Source organism: Capsicum annuum, chromosome 7 (genome assembly GCF_002878395.1).
Source record: "Capsicum annuum cultivar UCD-10X-F1 chromosome 7, UCD10Xv1.1, whole genome shotgun sequence".
Classification (NCBI taxonomy): Eukaryota; Viridiplantae; Streptophyta; class Magnoliopsida; order Solanales; family Solanaceae; genus Capsicum; species Capsicum annuum.
Window position 1 is genome coordinate 194331228 of NC_061117.1, and position 24389 is coordinate 194355616.

The following is a 24389-nucleotide window of genomic DNA, read 5'->3' on the forward strand; positions in this document are numbered from 1 at the left end:
TGCACTTAAAGGGAAAGTGATTAAATTGGTTCTTAATGTACGGGCTTTCGTCCATCTGATCCTCAATGTGTAAACATGATGGAAATTATCTTATTCCTTTAACATATTCTAAAAAGCGAGTTTGGTCCTAATGTCACGGGCTCATTTTTCAACGTGTCAGCGGCACACAATTTTGCCCGTGCGGCGCCCATGGTTCCCCCAACTATGGGTCAGCCTTCCTCATTTCCCAGGTCTTTAGCACGATCCTGTGCCTGTGGGAAGCTCGCCTCAGAGGCTTGCCCCCTTTGGTGTCGCTCCTTCAACATGTCGGCTGACATGGCCAACGTATAAGCAACTCTTCTGGCGCAACTTTAATCCGTGGATCTCATCCATATGCGCTCCTGGGGACGGCTACGGACATACTCGTCCCTTGCCTTGGCCTGAGCATTGCCTTCGCATGCACAGTCCTATCCTCAAGCTTGACATCGCCTCATGCATGTGCACTTGGCCTTTGCTTCGCCCGAGTAGGGCAACCCTCAATCCTTGGCCTTTGTCTCAAGCGTCTTTCTTAGATATGCCCTCTCATGTCTTATGGCATAGCCAAACATAGCCCACGCAACTTGTATCTAGCTTTCGTAGCACAGTGTCGCCCCACAACTGCGCGTCTAGGCCAACGGACCCTTGCTCGCTTGGCTGAACCTTGACCAAGCTCACAAGTTAGCTCACGAGTCTCTTGGGGAGAGTATCTCGATTGCTCTATCGGCTTGGAGGCATCCTTCCATCATTTAGACAGCCCACGGGGCTTGTCGGTTCATATAGCCAACCTCTAGCCTTTTCCGACGCCCAACGCTAGTCTACTCGACCTTGCGTTGCCCATAGGGTTCCCGAGCCCTATGAGTACCTTGCGCATTCCTTTGACATGCCAAGGCAGGCCCTTGAGGTTGTCCCTCAAGGCAGCACACTTGGGGTGGCCATCTGTCGACACACTCGGGGGAGGCTGGTAGGCTGTCACCATTCATACCCTCCTTATATATGCTTAAAATAAATAATCCCAATGTCCCCCACTAGACATCATTTTGCCCGAGAATCATACTGGGGCTTAGATCATTCATCCGACCTTCAAATTGGGTGTTGTTTGTTCCTACTCCTTTCTCTTGACTTTCTTCACACCTCCATGAAGTTTCACCCCATTCCCATACACATGGAATGAGTTATGGCCTTCGGACCAATCAGCAAATTACGACAATGCCACTGGACTTTGGCCAAGTCAAGACCCTATCCAAACGGACTCCAAATGACCCCAAATTTGGTAAGCATACATAAGGTACCATCAATATCAACTCTCTAAACCGGAATCCTTAGATTTCACTTGTAGCTCAAAATGGCACGGCGCTGACATCGAACACCGCACACGATCCTCACCATGCCTCCGCCCCCTTGGGCTCACACCAAGCCCTCTCCAAATCACCTTGGCACTCTTAGGACATGTCATGCAACGTATATAGATGCTTGTTGCCTCATGTTATGCCCCTTTGCCTCATCTTCGACTTCAGCATATTCCCTCAGCACATGCCGCCTGCATAGCTGACAAGGTTGCGGCCTAGTTGGCACGCACAATCCTGGCGAATGACAGGCCCCAAAACTTTGGGGCGTCACACTAAGCTAAGTAAAGATAATGGCTACTCTTACTGTCAAAATAAATGAAGGCCCTTATCAAACTGCGAAACAAAAGGTACCATTTTGTATTGTTCAGTTCGATATCAGAAGCGGCATAAAAAATTTCAACCCCAACTTGAAGGAGCCATCGGAAAACTTTCGATGTAGGGATAGGACTTGAAGAAAATTACTACTACAATTTTATGGTGAAAATATACAGTTGAAAGGAAGAGTAGAATGTCCACTATTGGGCTAAGAAAATTGCGCAGGATGGGAAGATGTTGAAGGTGTCAATTTATTTTCACCATGTTTAGCACCTAATGGGTGTGGCCTAGTGGTTTAATGAAGCTGGGATGAGCACCATAAGGTCTCAGGTTCAATTTCCAGTCGATACAAACACTAGGTGTTTTCTTTCCATTTGTTCTAGCCTTGGTGGACAGAGTTATCTGGTACCTGTTGCTGGTGGGAGGTGGCAGGTATTCCGTGAATTTAGTCGAGGTGTGCGCAAGCTGATCCGGACACCACAGTTATTAAAAAAAAATATTCACCATATTTATACATTAAGGAGCAAGTAAAATCAAAACACGTACATTAAGGACAATTTTGATTGCTCCCTTAATTTCGTTTTACTTGACTCTCTACACTAAAATAATTACTTAAATTTACTTGTCTAATTCATAAAATTAAATTTTTTTATTATATTTTTCTTTTTCTACCTTTAATATTTACACAAAGTAGTAATATTATTTTAAAATATCATTAATAAAGTTAATTTAATAAAATATAATTATAATTAAAGTTTTTTAAAAGAAAGTGTGCCAAGTAAATAAGGGATCATTTGGTAGGGTGTATAAGAGTAGTGCAAAATATTGTGTATTAGTACTATTTGCATTAGCGATGCTTATGTTAGTTATGCTTACATTTTTCTTATGCAGTGTTTGATTTGGTGTATTAAAAATAACATGAATTATATAATTTCAAAAATAAAAACAAAAATATCCTTTATAAATATGGCAGAAAGGACGTGAAAATTTTTTTGGATAACGATTATGATTCTAATGCATGCGTTAGAATCGATGAATTTGATAAGCATGACTTTAACTCTTATAAAACGACCCCTAAGAGTTAAACTTGATCCACACATGGGTTTGGTAAACTTGTTGTTCGAGAGAGAGAAGCCACCAACAGTACCGGTCCAGAGTTCGGCAACCGAACCCTCTTTTGGTGTTTTCTTATTTGGTCTCTTTTCGCCTTTAATGTAACCAACTCACCATCCTAAATTAACACATGTCATGTCATGTATGCACCTTTTCTTAGTTTTCACATTTTCATACACGTTGACTTTTCCTAATTTCTTTTCTTTGAATGTGAAAAAAAAGGTGAAACACCACCTTTTTTTCTCCAATATTTCTTTTTTTTCCGTCAACATTGTTGACTCAATTCCACCACATGGAGACCTCTGAATGGACCCCTTCAAAAGACTGGCGTTACCTGTTCAAATGTAACCAAACATTTTCCATTAGTAACTCTTTGTAATTAAAACATGTAGTAGCATGTAACCGATTTTCTTAGACAGATTATAAAGATTGTCAAATTTCTCCATAAGGGGTGGTAGTGAATTGAATTCATCTAAACCCCTTCTTCTACATTGTCCTCCAATCCATCCTCAGAAATGCAACTTTTCAATCTGCCTAGCAAGGCACAATATTATTCCACCAATAGTTTCAAGAGTCTCATTATAATATCATGTTTTGGTTGCATGATTTATCTTGTTTGTTCCAATTTCCTTGCTCCAAATAACACCAATAACAAGCATTTCCATACCTCAATTGCATTACAAAATGATGATGGAAATTCACCAACCCAAACAAATCTTGATCATGTTGTTTTTGGGATTGCATCAAATGAGCTATCATGGTCCAAAAGAAAAGAATATGTTAAGCTTTGGTGGAAGCCTAATAAAATGAGGGGTTGTGTGTTTCTTGAAAAAATGCCACTTTTTTCATCAAATTACACAAATAATGAAACTGATCTACCTCCAATTTGCATTTCTGAGGATACTTCTCATTTCAAATATACACATAAAGGTGGGACCTCTTCAGCTATACGTGTGGCACGTGTCGTTTCGGAGACGGTGGCACTTAATCATTCTAATGTCAGATGGTTTGTGTTTGGTGATGATGATACAATTTTCTTCCCAGAAAATTTGGTGAAGACACTTTCTAAATATGATCATGGCTTTTGGTACTACATTGGGACAAATTCAGAAAGTTTTATGCAGAACAAGTTTTTTTCCTACGAAATGGCTTTTGGTGGAGCTGGTTTTGCTATAAGTTATCCATTGGCAAAAGTTCTGGCTAAAGTATTTGATTCTTGCATAGAAAGATACCCTCATTTATATGGAAGTGATGGTAGAATTCATGTCTGTTTGACAGAGCTTGGTGTTGGTTTAACTCGAGAGCCCGGGTTTCATCAGGTAATATTTTCTTTTGGCTGAATACATCGAGAGTCCCTTTAACTTGCCAATAGATTTCACTTGGACAGTCGAACTATGGACTTTTCCGATTTAGCATTTTGAACATGGTAATAAAGTCTTTATATAATTATATTAGACACTTTCCGCTCATATTTTGAAAAAGTTTCTACGCAGTGTTCACAAAAGTCCATTACATAGATAAGTTAGTCACATTAAATTTGTCTCCGCCTTTAGTTATACACATTGACATCAATTGGAACATGGAAGAGGTTTTAGTGCTAGTGAGGTTAATGTGTATAATTAAAAGATGTGATATATTTTAAGTGGTTAACTTATCTGAGCACTTGAAAACACAAGCAAAAGAGTTTTCCAAAATTTGAGTAGGAAGTGTCCAATTGGAACACTTTATTACATATTGTGCTCGATCTGAACATGCCATAGTTCGAGAGTATCTGAATAAAATTTACTGGCAAATTTAAGAGGATGTTGATGTAGTTTGTCATTTTCATTTACCGTTTGAATATTTTGTAAACTTCCATTTAGGCAATTGTGAATTTTGCGTTTCTGACTATCTTGTTCTGTTTCTGTGAAATTGAAATACTAGATGGATTTTCATGGCAATGTGTTTGGAATGTTGGCTGCACATCCCCTTAGGCCATTGGTATCTATGCATCATATAGAGAAAATTGATCCTATATTCCCAAATATGACAACAGGGAAGGCTCTGGAGCATTTGTACAATGCAGCAAGCTTTGATCCACATCGGATTTTGCAGCAAACAGTTTGCTATGATCGTTGGTTTTCTTGGACAGTGTCAGTGTCTTGGGGATATGCTGTTCAAGTGTTTAATAAGAATGTGCTTTTCCCAAATGTTCAGCGCGTGCAAGAGAGCTACGCTCCCTGGAAAAGTAGTCATTTGGGTGGATTATACGACTTAGATACGAAGAAATATGCATTTGATCCATGCCAAAGGCAGCTTGTCTATTTCTTGGACAGTGTGTCTTCCGGCATCAATGGAACAGAGACTGTTTACACGAAAAAGACATCTGATAAATGCAAATTTGATATGAGTTCACCTAGAAGACTCGAAAAAATCAGAGTGTTATCAAACAAATTAGTCCTTGACAAGAAACAGGTATCTTGAAATTCTTACTCTCTAAATTCTGTTCATTGTAAAATAGCCTAATATCTAATTTTTGGATCTTTTGCTGTAATGTCATATCCAGTTGCTAGCTCCAAGAAGGCATTGCTGTGACGTGTTGTTACCTTCTGCATCGGGCAACATCATGGAAATAGGGATAAGAGAATGCAAGGAAGATGAACTAATTAACATGGAGCAATAGCACAACATATTCTTAATTGACATTCAGCAAGCATAGGTACCACCATTTGATGGTTTCCCCAGTTGCCTGATCTGATCAGGCAATCTCCATCCCCATGGAATTTTGAATCTGAAGAAGCCATTAATTGAAAAGATTTGAGTAGCTAACAAGATATCAGCAGTTTTTTCGTGGCCGAATCGTATGTTTTCTGAACATTTAAGATCAATGATCAAAGAAGGTTCAGAGGCAGACATAATTGGGGAAGCTTTAGTTTTGTACATGTATTTACTTGGACTAGATGTATACTTCAGGAAGCTAGGCACTTCAATGAATCGGCAAACATATGAAGAAAACTTTGTAATTTTGAGTTAACCAGGAAGAAAAAAGTCTCTATTTCGGACTGAAACTTGTTCCAGATTTTCTTTTTTGTTGTCTTTTATGATGAGTGCTAAAGGAAATTTGACCTTTCTTTTGCATGCCATACACTCATTTAGTAGGAAATGAAGCAATAATCTGATACTTATGATGGACTTTCTTAAGCTATATGTGGCCCTTTGCTTAGATTTTCTGCAATACAGATTTCTGCATTAATGTGATCTTTCAAAAGTTTGTATACCATCATACAATATCAGCATACACGTGATGTTTCACAAGTGGGGTTTGGAGAGAATAAAGTGTTCGCAGATCTTACCTCATAGAAGCAGAAAAACTGTTTTCGAAGGACCCTTAGCTAAGGGTAGCTAATCAAAGTAAGATGAAAAGAAAAATGGCAGCGAAGAAAACATGACAACTAATAAGGAAAGCAGTGCCAAGAAATTAGAAAAGGAACAATAACACACAAAAAAAGAGAACAATAGCCAAAAAGCAATAAACAACAGATGATAATGGATATCAAAAGGAAGAAGCTGCGATAACGCTTGTTTCCCCAACAAAGTGGTTTTAGAGATTGTGGTTATACTCATTGATGATACTTTCATTTAATAATGGAAGCAAATATGAGTATGATAGTATATTTGAGTGACACTATCACATTTGAAAAGGTAAGATAAAAGCATTGATTTTTTTAGCTCTGATACCAAAAGTGTTTCATAATCGTTGGGATGGAGGTCACCTAACGAAAATTTTTACTATGATTTAGGTCCAACCAATCAAAGTTGTGATAGAATCCATTCAGTTCTTAACATCTGAAAAGTGGACATCATTTTAAAATTTTACAGTTAAAAGGAAAAGTGAAAGTATATATGTTCCAATATAAGTATTAAATTAAATAAAATAAAATTGCAAAAAAAGCGAATTATGGGGTCCATGTCTATTGAATATTATCTCTTCAATTTTTTTTTGAATAATTTATTAAAACCAAGAACTTTCTCTTCAAAACAATGTCTCATTCTTTTTCCTTTTAACCAAAAGCTCTATTAAAACTAAAATGAGATATTTAGATCAAATCATAAATTTATTTAAAAATTTGGTGTTCAATTCTAGTTAGTGTTTTTTGCTGTGAGCTCACATTTGAAGTTGAAAAGAACAAAAAATATGGGTGAAAATCTCCTTCAATCTAATACTAAAAAAGGATTAAGAATTGGGTGAAAATCTCCTTGGATCTTCTTCTACCATATTTAATTATCTATGATTTTCAGGTGTGAATCTTTTTCACCTTTTTATGAGATTTTTATGCTACCCACATAATTAAATTTTAGAAAAAATATTATAAATACCCGACAAATTCAAATTTTTACAGATTGTCTTTGCATGTCAGTTCTAGTATCAAAATACAAAAATAACATTTGCTTGCACTAATTTTACTACAAAATTGCTTGCACTCAAGTCCACAATTTTTACAGATTGTCTTTGCTTGAATTTTCTTTCGTTATTTGTTTGTTTGATCCTTGACTCTGCATGCAAGCTTCAGATTGCAAATTCAACTTTTAATTCAAAAATTGGGTGAAAGTGTTGGGAGGATCTCCATGTAACTGCATATTTGATTTTAAAAAGAATAGATTAACTGTCCTAAAAGTATATTAAAAGTCCTTGCATTCATGTTTAAAAAACAAATTAGAAGAGAAATCAAACCTCAAAAATTAATCCCATGGACTCATGTTGTATTTGTTGCGTTAAGGTTGATTGCATGTCAAAAATTACTGTTGTATTCAAAGATTGATTGTTCTGTGTTAGTCCTATTCTATTTTTGAATGTTATCTGTGATGTCTTTTTTTTTCCTCACCTTTTGGCTTCATTTTTCTATATCCATTTTTCTTTTTTTTTTTTTTAGTTGGATCCAAAATTCGATCCTTACCCTGTTGAAGGATCAACAAATGAACTGAATTTGTGTTTATTTTTACCATAATTTTCACTGTACATTTCACTTTAATGTTTACTAATCTCAACTCTTGTTCGATGCAAATATTTTTTTAGCAGTTTCTTCGGGGTCCTCATCATTGGCGGCTAAAGTCATAACATCAAATGACTCTTTCATTAACACATTCAAACGAATTGTCATAAAAGATTCACCGATTTTTTCGTTGTGGTGTATTCCTCAAATCCATTCCTATGCTTAGCATTCTTAGACTATATTTTTAAAATAAATTTTTCAGATATACAAGAAAAATTCAAGTCAAAGAACAGAACTTTTAGTGCGTGACAACATAACCAATCCATGAACTCATATATATGGCAACTGCAAATAACAGAATTTTCAAGAAAACTGAACTGGACAACTTTAGTTTGTCCATTCTCAACCTTTAAAATTATATATTTGGTAGTACCATAATCAGTTTTAGCATTGAGTGTTCTTTTGATTGCCTGTTGCAAAAATTCTTGTTGGAACCTTGTGGAAATCCTTCTTGTGTACACACTAGCAACATGCTTTAACATTCAATAATTTTCGGTGAATAGTTTAGACTTTCCTTGAGATTTATAATCCCCAGTTGCTTCAATATATCGCATTTCAATTGTTCGTGACTCATAATGCTTTACAAACTCAGTTATACTCATTGTCTTGCATGACATTTTTGTGAACTCTATTTGTGCTCTCACTTCTTGAGTTGATTTGATGGCTGCTGAGAAAGTAGAACAGCTAAATGCAGGAAATCACTTTTTCCTCAAATTATGTAACTTTTGAAGTCAACTATTACTCACACAATCCCAATCATTTATAATTTTTTACCATACTGGATTCAAACTTTGATTTCGAATTACACCTCCTCAAGATAGTATTAAAACAGTGTTGAAATTTCAATATAAAGTAAAGCTGAAATATACTTTTTAAGCATTTATGTCAATGTATCAGTCACATAATCGATGATACGTGTCAGGAAAGACTTCTTTAATGGCTGTTATGGCAAAAGCTTAACCGGTAAATATTATTTTTGGTGCTTTTCCTTCTATTGCCTTAAAAAATACCCAAACAAATGAATAACTGGTTTCATTGAATAAGAATGCGCAATCAAAGAATGTATTTTTTTAGTGGTTATTCACACAAACAAATGAAGCACAAATCATATCGTATCTATTTGTACGATACTATAAAAAATTATCACATCCCCAAAATATTCATAGTGCAATTTAGATATACTATCTTTTCAAAAGAAATTATACAATCTGCCATGTTCATCAACTTGAAAGAATAAAAGAAATATGGGTCTTCTGATTGCAAATTCATAGAATGATTTATCAAAGTTTGTTCATCTCCACTACTAATCATATTTCTCTTATGTGCATGAACAAAGTTATAAACATTTTGCTCAATGAATGTTATATTTTTAATTTCACCCACTTCATTATGATGATATGAAATAATTTTCTTTTGTAGGAATACCGACATCAATCATAGAACTAAGAATATTTTTTGTAGCATCCGTGAGTCTATGATCAGAATGTATGAAATGTTTCAAATATATTCTATCATGGGATGACTCATTGAATTCACATACTTCTCATATTTCATTTGAAATTTAAATTTTATACGAGCTATACAACAACATCTATATTCAAATCTTTGCTGCTTTTTTTCTTGAAAAGAAAAAAATTTATCTGATTGTCCTTCACAAAAACAAAGAAGTATACGTTTTGTTGTGTCTCCATTTATTAGAGGTGGCTCAATAGAGTTGATGGCCTAAAGCCGAACCACAAAAAGAGGTCTTAAATTTATTGTGTTTTACTAAAGAGAGAATCTTGGAGAAAATATAAAGTTGTCTTTATGTGACATATAAGTCATGGATTTGAATCATGAAAGTAGCCTTTAGTGTTTGCATCAGCATAAGCCTCAAACATCACACCGTTGAAATGCGACTCTTTCCTAAACCCTATTAATACAAGATATTTTATGCAGCACAACCAATACTAATATTCATATATTAAAGAGACAAAATAACTTAATTTTTGATCCATGGATCAATCACACAAGTCAAGAGAAATAGCTCACTTAGAAAACTGGATTGGCAAGTTAAATGTTTGAAAGATAAGAAAGAAAGAAATGTATGAATATTTTTTGTAGCATCCGTGAGCCTATGATCAGAATGTATGAAATGTTTCAAATATATTCTATCATGGGATGACTGTGCACATCATTGAATTCACATACTTCTCATATTTCATTTGAAAATTTAAATTTTATACGAGCCATACAACCGCATCTATATTCTAACCTTTGCTGCTTTTTTTCTTGAAAAGAAAAAAATTTATCTGATTGTCCTTCACAAAAACAAAGAAATATACATCTTGTCGTGTCTCCAAAAAACAAAGAAGTATACATCTTGTCGTGTCTCCATTTATTAGAGGTGGCTCAATAGAGTTGATGGCCTAAAGTCGGACCACAAAAAGAGGCCTTAAATTTATTTTGTGTTACACCAAAGAGAAAATCTTGGAGAAAATATAAAGTTGTTTTTATGTGACATATAAGTCATGGATTTGAATCATGAAAGTAGCCTTTAGTGCTTGCATCAACATAAGCCTCAAACACCACATCTTGAAATGCGACTCTTTCCTGAACCCTATTAATACAAGATATTTTATACAGCATTGCCAATACCAATATTCATATACTAAAGAGACAAAATAACTTAATTTTTGATCCATGGATCAATCACACAAGTCAAGAGAAATAACTCACTTAGAAAACTGGATTGGCAAGTTAAATGTTTGAAAGATAAGAAAGAAAGAAATTTATCGTAATTTACTTACTCGTTTAATTTGAATAACTCCAGCTAAGTAAAAAGAAACATAAAGTTTAAAATCTTTTATTAATAATAATTTCATCAATTATATATTCTCATTATCTCAAATTGTATATAGAGAATTCTAAAACTAGTTATCTCAAATTATTTGTCATTTTAAAAATTTAATATAAAACTAATAATGTTTTCTCATTTTATCTTTAACAGTAAGTGTTCTTAAAAACACAAACACCTCAAGATGACACATAAATAATATAAATATTCAATGAATAGAAATTATATTTAAAGACATAAATAATAATAAAATAATCAAACACGTTTAATTAATAATTTCTTAAGGAGTGTGTAAAAGAGAAGCACATAAATAATTGGAGGTGGAGGGAGTATCATATAAAATAGAGCGCTAGTACATAGGAGTTCTTATTTTGGGGTCTTTAATATGTGCGGGCCTAAAGCAGTGGCTTCAGTGGCTTTACCATTGAGCTGGTCATGTCTTTTATGTTATTAGTCTTTCCCCCCTTTTGAACACCAACACCTTTTACCAAGCCATGCGAATTATATGCATTGTATGATTCTTCTTTAGAATTAAATTTTATACCAATCTCAAAGACAAAACTTTTGCTAGTGTTATAAATATTATGTTCCTTAACGTTGAAATATACAACAATAATTTTTAGATTTTAAGTATCAAAACTCAATAAGTAGGTAAAATATAGATAGTATTTATTTAAGAAAAAATTTAACAAAATCACAACTTAAGTTACCTAAAATACTAAAAATTTCTTCACTTAGTAAAAAAATTATAAATATTTCTAATTTACATTCTCTCTTTTTAAATTTTCAGATACATAACTTCTACCCTAGAAATTAAGATATATTAATACCTAATTTACATTCTCTTCCTTCACCAATTTTATATCATTAATGTCTAACCTTCTCCTCCTTCAAAGTATTTTTTAGAAAATTTTCTTCTCCCTATCCTCCCGCCCTCTCTCTCTCCCCCCTCCCCCCCTTCTTCATAGCTCACACTTTTTTCTCCTCAACGTTTTTGATAGTTCTTTTATTAATTTTTCTTGTATAAATGTATATGCATTTCATTGTTTTTTCTTATATTTTAACTTCAAAAATATCAAGAATTTCATTATTTTTTCTTCTATTTCAATCCCAGACAAGTGAAGCTCTACACATGAAAAGGATGTTAGGATGGCTTTAAATATATTTTTCATCTCAGATCTATGCGTATGTTAATAAGTATTTTTATGTATCTCTCTATAGTTATGTTACACGTCAGATTTTTGCGTATGTAAAGTGCATCAAATACGTTTTCATTTTAAATCTCTGCGTATGTTGCACAAGTATTTTTATTTATCTCTCTATAGTTATGTACTTTTAAAAAATTAGTGTACTGTATATCTTGTATTTTTTTACTAAACATACATTAAGATAAATATGAGCTATAGATACATAATATAAACTAGATATATTATAAAGAGATACATTTTACTATCAAAAAAGATACATTTTTAATATAAAGAGATAAAATGTGACTCATATACACATAGAATATGGATTACTATTTTTTATTCATTCATTTATAAATATATATTTGTAATGTATCTCATGTAATTTTTACCTATCGATATATGATTTGGTTGACTGATATGTTTAATTAATGAGTAACTCTATTTCAGGGTATGAAATAAGTCATTGATGAGATTCCACAACATCCTCCAAGGTTTGGCAGCTGGTGCAATGTCAAGTTTCTAGAAGAGTGAAAAAATCATGTCAAAAGAAGTAATTGAGATGTTCAGTGAGACATGCCTTGGCGAATAGTTGAGAAAAAAACGTAACAACAAAAGACAGAAAAGAGAAAAGAAGATTGATTCCACAAATAGAATGGGGACAAGAATATTTTAAAAATATACATAATAACTAATTACGTTTTAAAGAGATTTTCTATTAATTTGAAGATATGAAGAGTGATTTACTCCTTAATTAAATAAATTTATGTTATTTTCCGCATTAATTGTTTGACTGGATGTATCCCCAAAGATGTATCTCTTATTAATGAATGTCTCAAAAATAATAATAAATATTCTTTTTTTTTTGAAATTTTTATAAAAAATTAGATAAGGTGTAACAAGGGGTAAACTAGTTGGGATTTATGTAAGTTTTGCTTTATTTAATTGAGACCTCTACTCTTAAATTATCTTCTTGGACAAAAAAGCCTTTTTTGTATTTGTCAACATATGCATCCTCCATTTTTTTTTTTTTTTATTTCAATACAATCTGCATAAGACAAAATTTATACCATTAGAAATTGAATCGTTTCAAAAAATTATCTTAGTAATTAGAAATATCTTTTATATTATAAAGTGTCGAGTTAAAATATAATTTTAAATATGTGATCAAACATTTTGAATATAGTGTTGAACTTATTATTTGGAATAAAATTGGGCTTATCGAGTTTCTATGATATTTTTATTTCTATGTGTAATTAGCCATGAAGACCATTCATGACAATAATAATAATGAATGATACACAGACATGGACAAAATCAAAATATCCAGCGGTGTACCATATATGTTAGCATTAGACAATTCTACACAAAAATAAATAGTAATATTTTACTTTCGAATTATGTGTGAAATATATATCTATACAAAAATAAATAACATTGAAAAAAAAGGGAATAAAAGAAAAGGAATCTTTCAAAAATAACTATATTTTGCTGGAAAACTCACCTTTCATAGCCATATTTTACATAATTATTATTTATAGCCGCTGTATTCAATTTACGCTCGCTGTATTCGATTTTATCAATAGTCAGTATTCATATAAAATATAAATACAGTACCATTTAGCTGCTGTATTCGATTCACAACTGCTGCATTTACTTTTACTTAGTGATCTGTATTCATAAAAGCATAAATACACTATATATTTAGTCTTGCCAAAAACACTACCATTTTTTTTATATTTTTATATTTTTTCGTGTTTTCCTCGTTTTTTCTTCGTCTTTTTTCTAATTTTTTCTATTTTTATTTTTTTCGTTTTTTATATATTTTTTTCTCTCTTCTATCTCTCTTTCTTTTTTTTTTTTCTTTTCTTTTTTTACTTATTTTCTTTATCATTGTTTTGTTCTATTTTATATTTTTAAAAAATATAACTACTCGAGGATAAGTCATTGATGATAACGTAAATACCATAATTGTTTATCTATTTATAATCACACCATCATTTATATTTTTGTATTCATTGATACAACTATATTTGTATTTGTATTTTAAAGTTCGCGCTTATATTTGTATTTTGTAGTTCGCGTTTATATTTGTATTTTATAGTTTGCACTTGTATTTGTTAGTTTGCACCATCATTTATATTTTATATAACTAGCACTTGTATTTTAAAGAACTGTTTTATATTTTTATTTTATAATTGACTATATATTATATTGGATTATATTTGTATTATAATTTTATTGTGTTTGTATATTTAGATTATATTTGTATTTGTATTCTATTTTCATCGATGTCTTTTTATTTTTAAAGAATTATTTTGTATTTGTATTTGTAAGTTGATTACATATTGTACTTAGCCGTGATTATGTACAATTTATCATTTGTATACAAACAAGTAAATGCATTAATTGTATTTTCTTAATTCTAAAATATATAAATATGCAATGTACATTTGATACAAATGTACCGTTTTGTATTTGTATGTCAAAATTATTATTCGTATTTGTAAATAAATAAATATCACTTGATACAAATACAATTACAAACAAATGAAACCAGTGAAATACAATTAAATATTGTATTTTTATAAAAATTTGAATTGTATTTATTTGTATCAATAAATACAACTCGTATAAATAAATACAAACAAATATTTGTAAAAAGAAAATCAATCATTCCTTTTCAATAATTAAAAAATACAAATGATAGTTCACACTTGTATCTATACGTTATACTTCGCATTTGTATTTGTATTTTATAGTTTCTACTTGTATTTGTATGTTATAATTCGCTTTTATAATTATATTTTATAGTTCGCACTTGTATTTATATTTGCTAGTTCGCACAAATGAAAAAAAAGAGAAAAGCAAAAAGAAAAAAAAAAGGAGAAAAAATGTGAGAAAAAGGAGAAAAATACAACAAAAAAAGGAGAGTAATAGAAAATAGAGAAAAAATAAAATAAAAAAATAGAAGGAGAAAAAATAAAAAGGGAAAGAAGAAAACAAAAAAAAAATCAAAATGAAAAAAAGACAACATAAAAGAAAAATTGAAAAAAAGGAAGAAAGAAGAAAGAAAAAACAAAAAAAGGAAAAGAAAAAATAAGAAAAAAACTGGAAAAAAAAAAGAGAAAAAGAAATAGAAAAAAATAAAAAAAAAAGGAGAAAACATAAAAAGGAAAAAAAGAAAAAGAAAATACAAAAGAAAAAAAAGAAGAAAAAAACTGAAAAAGAAAAAGAAAAGGAAATTAATAGAAAATAGAAAAAAAAATACATGCGAAACACTATAAATTGTAATTATGAAAAATTAATAAGCAAGAGAAGACTATCAATTGTAATTAATTAAAATTAGATTAAATAAAATAATTAGAAATCAATATTAGCTAAGTTATGTAATTATCTAAAAGAAACAAGATCATATATATGTATACGAGTTCGAACAAACAACTTCTAGATTTTTCTCCGAAACCCTATCCCTATGCAACACAAAACATAGCTTTCATTCCGATCATGGCTTCGACCAATGGCCAGCTACTTCAGGTGACTGGCCAGGTTCCCTTCATAATTCCCAGCACTAGACTCACCTACAAAAATCCCTTCAAACCCCAAAGAATCAACTACACCAATTGGGAACTATGCTTCGATTATTAACCCTTCAAAAAAGCTAAAAGCAGAAAAGAAATTTAATGTTGAGCCCATTCCAAGAAAGAAAGTTGATATTATTGAAGGAGTTCCTGTTGTTAAGTGGACAAAATAAGAAGTAAAACGAATGAACATAATTAAAAATTTACAATATGCAATTGTGGGTAAATTCTCTTACGGATGGCCTGATATAGCTGAGCTTCGGGAACAAATTCCAAAATACTGTGTTATCAAAGGTGAATCCAAAATATGGTTCATTCGTAATGGACATGTGCTAATAAGGTTGGAACTGGTAGAAGATTTTGTTAACATACTGTACAAGAGCGCTTATTACATCAATGATAAGAACAAAAATTCATATCAAATGCGACCTCTAATATATGATAGTTTTAGGCCAGAAGAGGAGACTACACAGGTCTTGGCATAAGTATCCCTTTCGGATTTACTGCCAACTTTTTTTGTCGAAGAATCCCTTTTTTCCTTTGCATCTGCGGTTGGAAAACCTTTGCACTTGGATGTAGCCACCATCAACAAAACTCGACCAAGTTGTGCTAGAGTTAAAGTCCAATTAGACCTGCTAGTAGAGAGATCTGTTTGTAATGATGTAGATGGAAAATGAAGTTACTAAAACAGTTAGGAGCATCAAAGTAAAAATCAAGTATGATATGGTACCAACTTATTGCTCGAAGTGTAAGCTATAAGGACATGAGATGCATGAATGTAGAGTGCTTCATCTAGAGTAAAGGCAACCAGAGGGGAAGGAGAAGTTAGCTGATGAAAAACAACAACAACAAAACCAAAATCAAAATCAACAAGAAGAGAATAGAAGATGGAGATTTGGTAGAAGAACTGGAAAATGGAATCTAACAAGCATGAGATTTGTGTACAATAAGGAAGCAGATGGTTCTCTCTATATAGCTAATCCTTTTGAGGTGTTGAAACATGGGGAAAATAAAGAGGAGATAGAGAGGAAGATAAAGAGAAGCCGGAAGAAAGTACAAAGGATTGGGTTGAGAAATCCTTTGGATCAGCTACTATTAAGGACAAAACCCCAAGCCCAAAGAAAAACACAAAACCCACATCAGCCAATCATGACAACAGTGAGATAAATACAAAGAAAAAGGAAGATAACACTTCTAAATGGGGGGATGGAGTGGAAGAGAATCAAAAAAGCCTTAAAAGAGTCTTACTTGAGCATAAATTGCAGCTCACTGACTCCCACAAAGCCAGAGATATTGTGCACCATCATAAAGAAAATAACATGTCTATGACATACAAAATATCAGAGGAGCAACAACGACATTCATGCCATAACTTACAGGAAAATAAAGAGAAGATAGTGCAGGAATCACAACATACAGATCAACTGCAGAAGGCTATTATTTATCAGATGGAGGATGATTCAGCTCAGCCTTTAGCAGTAGTTACAGAGATGGAAGATCTAAATATTAGAAAGGATATAAGAAGATCACCTGATGACACTGGTCAGAAGCATTTAACGGATTTGCAGCCTTCAAATGAAGATAAAAGTCCTACCAAGATCCCGCATGACATTATTACCCACCAGATAGGGATAAAAACTATACCTAATACAAGAGCAGAGAATGTTAATGAAGATGATGAAAGTAATATAGACAAGAATTTAGAGCATACCATCAAACAAGGGGACTTATCTCCAAGAAATAAACAGAAAAGCATAAAAAAGGTGAAGAAATAGAGTGCTACAGATAATCAGATACCAAAAAGGGTAATTCCAAAGAGAGGGGTGGCTAATACTAAGACTGTTAAATGATGTTGAAGTCATTATTTTAGAACATAAGGTCAGTCAATAAACAACAAGCCTTTCATAGATTGCAAATTTTGAATAGGCACCACAAATACTTCTTAATTGCTATTATGAACCTTTTCAATCAGTGAATCAAATCCAAAGGTATAGAAGAAGATTACAGATGCACAGTGCTAAGGCAAATATTAATGGAAAGATCTGTTTTTTCATAAGAGAGGATGTTGATATAGAAATAGTAAGTGACACAGAGTAATAAATTACTATTAAACTGTGGATGGCAGAAGATCAAAATCATTTGTTGATTACCGTGGTATATGCAAAATGTACAACCATTGAGAGTTTTTAGTTATGGAGCAGTATATATAGCTTGGCAAATTCAAATTTGTCATGGTTAATTGGAGAGGATTTCAATGCTATACTTAATGAGGAAGAAAAGATAGGGGGTTTGCCTGTGACACAACAAGATGTAGAAGATTTTGCATTTTGTGTGAATTCTTGTGATCTTAAAGAAGTTCCTTTTAAAGGAAATCCATATACATGGTGGAATGGTAGAGCTGGAGATGACTATATTTTTGAAAGACTAGATAGAATATTGGTGAACGAATTACTTTAGGAATGGTCCCTAGTTTAGAGGTGGAGCACTTGCCAAGAACAGGGTCAGATCATGCTCCTCTTTTCTTGACAATGAAAAAGAAGTTCAACAGAAAGTCAGGCCTTTCAGATTTCTTTCTTTCTGTATAAAACATAAATCGTTTTTAGATGTTGTGAAACAACATTGGAATACTGATGTGATGGGTAATAATTTTTTGATTTTTAAACATAAGATGAAAAGTCTCAAATGGGCTTCAAATGTTTGGAGTAAAGATATATATGGGGATATTTTCCAGCAATTAATAATTCGGAAGGAAATAATGCAGATTAAGGAGAAATTGTTTGACGAACATCCTTCAAGAAAATAGAATGGTGATGCAGAAAGCACAGGCAGAGGTGAAAAAGTATTTTCATTTTGAAGAACAATTTTGGAGGCAGAAAGTTGGTATTACATGGTTTGAAAAGGGTGATAGGAATATGAAATTCTTTCATAGTCTAGTTAAAGGAAGGAGGAAGAGGTTGCAATTGAATAGATTTAAAAATAGAGATGGAATTTGGCTTGAAAATTCTGAATTAATTGCTGAGGAAGCAATAAGTTGTTTTCAGGGGAAATTCACTCAAGAGAAAGAAGGCACAGATTATGATTTGCTGAATTAGTTGCCATAATTAGTCACAAAAGAAGATAATGAAGCTCTGTGTGCAGTTCCATCAGAACAAGAGGTTAAAAATGTTGTTTTTAGTTTGAAGGGTAGTAGTACTTCTGAACCAAATGGGTTTTCAGGTATTTTTTGTCATCATTGTTGGATAGTTATTAGTAAAGATATTTGTGACATGGTGAAAGAGTACTCTGAAGGGAGCACCCTCCTAAGAAGTATCACTCACACAAACTTTGATCCCCAAAAAAGAGATTATTGAGGTGAGACCTTTACTGACCTTAGGCTAATAAGCCTCAACAATTTCATTAATAAGGTGATATCCAGAGTTCTGCATGATAGATTGGAGGGTTTACTACCAAAATTGATATCCAGATTCTGGTTGAAACACCCTAGTTTCTGGACCTTAGAATTTTTTTTTTTGAAATTCTGATCTCTGGACCTAATACAATTCATGAATACGAGTTGTTGGGGTATGGATGGTATGGTACGGTCGTATACTGACCAGTGTTAGTTAGTGTGATGGATTTTGGTTACTGGAATGGATATGACTTAGGGGTACAAGTCGTATTAGTGGTTACAGATCGTTTGGTTCCTTAACTTAATCTTAGACTTGGTTACTTAGGTTGGATTTGAGTACGAGTGGCTCACCATGAGCCGTAATTCAGGGTATGAATTGTACCAAGGACTCGTATAGTAAGCAATGTTCAATCCTCATGGTATTTTTTCTGCCAGGGATATGGGTCATTTATAAGGATCGTATGTTGTGGTTACGACTTAGTTGGATGAGTCGTATACTGGACAGTGTTTGATCTAAGAATTGAGGCTTGGATACGAGTGGTGGATACCAATCGTATTGGGAGGGTACGACTCGTGAGGGTCATTCATATCCTTGTGATGGGATTTTGTGCAACTTAAGTGGGGGTATTCTGGATATTTCCCTACTTATCCTAATAGGGTTCCACAACTTCTAACCTACCTGGAAGGTTATTTACCCTAATATTCATTAACACTTAGAAACTCTTCCTAAACTCTTCATAATTCTCTTAAAAGCTATTGGGCAATGGAAGCTAGGGTTTCAACTAGGGGATTGATTTGGGGCTTATCTTGGTGATTTCTTTCCATCATTGTCTTGGTTTAAGACATGTTTCTCTTCCCTCATTGTTAATTTAATTAAAGGCATGATTTATATGAATGTTTTCATGGTTTTCATGCTTGGTAATGATTTCCCATGGTTTTAATTATGCTTTTATATGCATTAATGGTGGTTTTGGATAATTGAATTGAATGGGAATAGTTTATTGGTAATTGGAATTGGTTTTGGTCATATTATTGCCCCAATGTGTTTGACAAAATGCTTACAAAATTTGTTCATTACATTGACTTCTTTTAATGGAACTCTTGCATGTTTTAAACTTGGCAAAGGAATTATGCATGGTTTAAATGGTTTGGAAAGGCTAAAGGCTAATTGTTTATGCTTATGGGGAATATGTAAGTCTCCCAAACGGTTTAATATGGTAAATGGAAGCGCACTTGAAAGTCCCCTTAAACCTATAAATGGTTGGCTAAGGATGATACTTGCAAGTAAGGGTTGGTATGATGACACCAATAGTAATGGCCTTGGTTAATGAATGGATAATGGTTTGATTATTTGAAAATTAGTTTTAATTGGGAAATAATGGCAGGATAAATAGCAAAGTCGTGGAAGGTGGAGGTCTCGGAAGGACCAAAATTGGGAACTCATATTTGCCGATATGAGGTTGGTCTTGGTGACCGTGTGCATGATGTCACACTTTATTTTGGAGATGTACTAGTCTAAGTTACTCGGACTCTTCAATTTCGGTGCCGCACCCGTGTTGACACGACATGGGTGTGGGTGTGGGTGTGGGATCCGTACCCGAAATGGTCAACCGATTTTAGGTATTTTGACCAAAATTGACTGGGAAAGTCCAGACAATTTAAGAAATTCTATAATCAAAATAAAAGCGAAGGTGAAATTGAAGAAAAATGGAATACCTTGTATATAGAAATTTCTATGTTATTGCTTTTCTTTTTATCTCCTTTAAGGATTTTCTTCTTGAAAAATATTTTCTCCTTAAGTTTTCCACATAATATCTTAAAATTTATGTTTTATAATTTTATTTTTAGATATTTAAATTATTTTTCGTCGAATCCCTGCACCCGTATCCATCCCTAGATCCATATCCTCGAATCTTTAAATTGAGACAGTGAAGGATCCAACCTCTAGATCCGCACCCATATCGGACACCCGCACCTGAGTTCGAGCAACTTAGGTACTAGTCATCCCATAAGATACTTCTCTCATCGTGTGGCTACACGTACTGGGGCCCTTTCAGCAGAGGGAGCTGAACCCATATAACCTGTGGGTGGTTTAGGATGGCAAAGCTACACAACCTAAAAGGTTTTAAAGGCATTCTAAACCCGATCCCTTTTTTGTCATGGTTATATATATGTATGGTTGTATCATGTATGCATCATGGATGGTCTTACTTGTTTTTTTAAATGACATTATTTTATCCTTATCCCGAGAACATGCTAGCGATCACTCGCTAACCTCGTCTACTGACGGCTGTATACCCACACTATGTAGGAACCGACCGTTCTACTCCTCCTACATAGTGATTGACTCAGGAATAGCATTTGGACTGAAGTGTTGAGCTTTCATCTTTTCGGAAGGCATCATTTCATGTTATGGATATTTTTAGACATTTTAGCCTTATTTTGGATATTAGTTTTAGCTATGGTTGGGGGCATGTCCCAACCGAATTTCATTACTCTTTTGGATAGAGGCTTTGTGGTACTTCTATCAGTTGAAATGGACAGGATCGATATTGGTGTCGACCTTGGCATTGGAATAAGCCGGTGGGCTGACATCATTGGACAATATTGTTGGTTGTTCTATCCTACTACATTTTGGGATTAATTATATTATATTTTGGAACATCCTTGGTTATAGCCTAGTTTATGGAAGTTGCTGGTATAGTTTGGTATGGTTGGACTATTGGTATGAGAGGGTGGACTCGGTTGGGTTGATCACGGTTGTTATCTATTCCCAGAGTCTTTATGTGAGCTGTTACACTATTTTGTTACATGCTTGAAATTCAGCCTACTCAGGACAGGCGGCTAGAGGTTGGGTTGGGTAATGGGGGTTGTCTCTGGTCCTGGTCGGACTTGGGATACCCATTACGACAAGGACCCAAGACTGGTTGTGTCAATGGTTTTGTAAAGGGAAGGAGCATTATTGAAACTGTCTTGCTAACACAAGAAATAGTAACAGATATCATATTGAGGGGTAAACCGGCAAATGTTATTCAGAAATTGGATATATCAAAGGCTTATGATAGAGTATCGTGGCTTTATATGACCAAGTGTTGAGAAAGATGGGGTTTTTAGAGGTGTTTATAAATTTGATATAGATAATGGTAGCAAATAATTGGTATTCTATTATTATTAATGGGGGTTTGAAGCAAGGAGATCCACTTTCTCCTGCTCTTTTCATTCTCACAGCTGAAGTTCTAAAGCTCTTAATAATTTGTTTGAAAATGGACTATATAAGGGTTAAGGACTATCAAAGTGGACCAGGAACATCAATCATCTAACATATGCGGATGATACTATTATCTTTACCTCATCAGACAGAACATCCTTACAGTTGGAAATGGAATTACTAAGGGAATATAAAAAATCTCAGGTGATTTGATTAATGAAAACAAAAGCTCATTTTTTATGTACGAGAAGGAATCTACTACCTGGATGAATAAGGTGAAAAGCATTGCTGGTTTTGTACAAGGGCAATTCCCCTTCATGTATTTGGGTTGTCCAATTACACATACAAGGAAAAGGAAGGCATATTACAATGACCTGATGAAAAAAGTGAGACCTAGACTGCAAAACTGTAAAGGGAAGCTTCTGTGTTTTGGGAGAAAAGTTGTTTTGATTAACAGTGTACTCCAAAGCATTCCATTATACCTACTATCCACTATGGCTCCTCCTAAATTCATTTTATATGAACTTCATAAGACTTTTAATAGATTTCTCTGGGTAAGAAGTAAGCACTGGGTGTCTTGGGAAAAGATGTGTTTCCCAAAAGAAGAAGGTGGTGTAGGATTTAGAGATTTATTTGACATATCCAAAGCTATATTTGCCAAGCTATGGTGGATATTCATGACCACAAGATCTTTGTGGACTGACTCCATGAGGAATAAGTACTGTAAAAAACCTATTCCAACTGAGGTCCAATGGAATAATGGGTTTCAAGTATGGAAGAAGATGTTGGAGGCTAGAGATGATATAGAAAAATAAATATGATGGGTAGCTACTGTTGGAAGCTCAAGCATATGGTTTGATAACTGGAACAGACTGGGAGCTTTGTACTATGTTATGGATCCTGACTTGTTTATTAATGAAAATGCAGGTGACTTTAGATATTCTTATGACAGAAGAAGGATGGAATATGTAAAAGATGAGAAGGATACTGCCAGAGGATATTGTGCAACATGCTATTAAAGACATTACTATTAGTAAGGAGGTATCTCCTTGGGATATACCTTGGTGGATGCCAACAACTAATGGAAAGTTTACAGTGTCAAGTACATATCACTTGGTGTGACGCAAAAGTGAGAAATCGGATTACTGGAATAATGTTTGGAGCATATGAGCCCCTTTTAAAATTAGCTTTTTTATGGAGGTAATGGAAATACAAGATACCTGTGGATGAGATTCTGCAAAGATGTGGATTTAACTTAGTTTCTAAATGTAGATGTTGTCTTATACCTCATCAGGAAACAGTTCATCACTTGTTTATAACAAGTGATTTTGCATTCGGTGTTTGGGAATACTATGCAGTATGTGCAAGTGTTGAAGGACCTTTCATTTAGTGTCATAAGACTTTTCATAAATGGTGGGGTACAGAGGTGGCTACCAGATTAAAACCAATATTTCAAGCTGTACTAGGGATGGTTTGCTGGCACTTGTGGAAAAAGAGGAACAAACTTAATCATGGGGGAAATGTCTCTTTCAATAGAGTCATACATGAGATTAATATGAACCTGCATAACCTGATACTGATCTGATTTCCTTGGCTAAAGGAGGTTCCTGTAGTTTGGCCACTATTGGTTGAATTCTTGCAGAATTACAGGCCACAGATGAAGGCTACCATTGTACTATGGAAAAAAACCAATGCAGGGTTGGTATAAGTGTAATTTAGATGGTACATCAAAAGAAAACCCTGGACCAAGTTAGATTGCTTTTTGTATTAGAAATGAGGAAAGGAATATTCTGAATGCAGCATGTAGACAACTAAGTGACAGTACTGGCATTTTTGTAGAGGATATGGCCATGAAGGAAGGATATGAATATTATGTGAAAAATTAGTTTTTGCCTCTTTTTCTAGAAACTGATTCATTGGCATTGATGAAAATGGTGAGGGGGGGATGGAAAAGTCCTTGGAACACTATCATGATCATTAGGAGAATTAGAGAACTAATTAGTGGAGGGGCAATTCAAGTGCAACATACTTATAGGGAGGGAAATGCACTAGCAGATTTTTTAGCTAACTTTTGTTTCAGTTTTGCAGGTACAAATACATATCGAAGCTTCACGGAACTACCAAGGAAGTGCAAAAGTATCCTAATCATGGATAAACAGCAAATACCAAATGTAGGGGTGCGGATAAAACGCGTAACTCAAATAGATCTATTATAGCTCTAATAGATCTATTTTTAGTTGTGCGTAGATATTTCTTAACTTCTCTAAATATTTTTATTTTTAGTGTATTTATTTTAATTTAATTAATGTTCATATCTAGGGGATGATTAGATGGTATTTGATTAAATGCTTTACTGTAATATTCTTT

The 24389-nt window shown here is 33.6% G+C and overlaps 1 protein-coding gene across 1 annotated transcript; it reads left to right on the forward strand.

The window, feature by feature from the left end:
* Positions 1-2763: 2763 nt before the first annotated feature.
* On the forward strand, positions 2764-5975 carry LOC107877273. The gene is made up of 3 exons (XM_016723956.2): positions 2764-4111; positions 4716-5246; positions 5338-5975. The coding sequence occupies exons 1-3, from the start codon at positions 3308-3310 to the stop codon at positions 5452-5454; spliced, it is 1452 nt and encodes a 483-aa protein (XP_016579442.1). The 5' UTR covers positions 2764-3307; the 3' UTR covers positions 5455-5975.
* The last annotated feature ends 18414 nt before the right edge of the window (positions 5976-24389 follow it).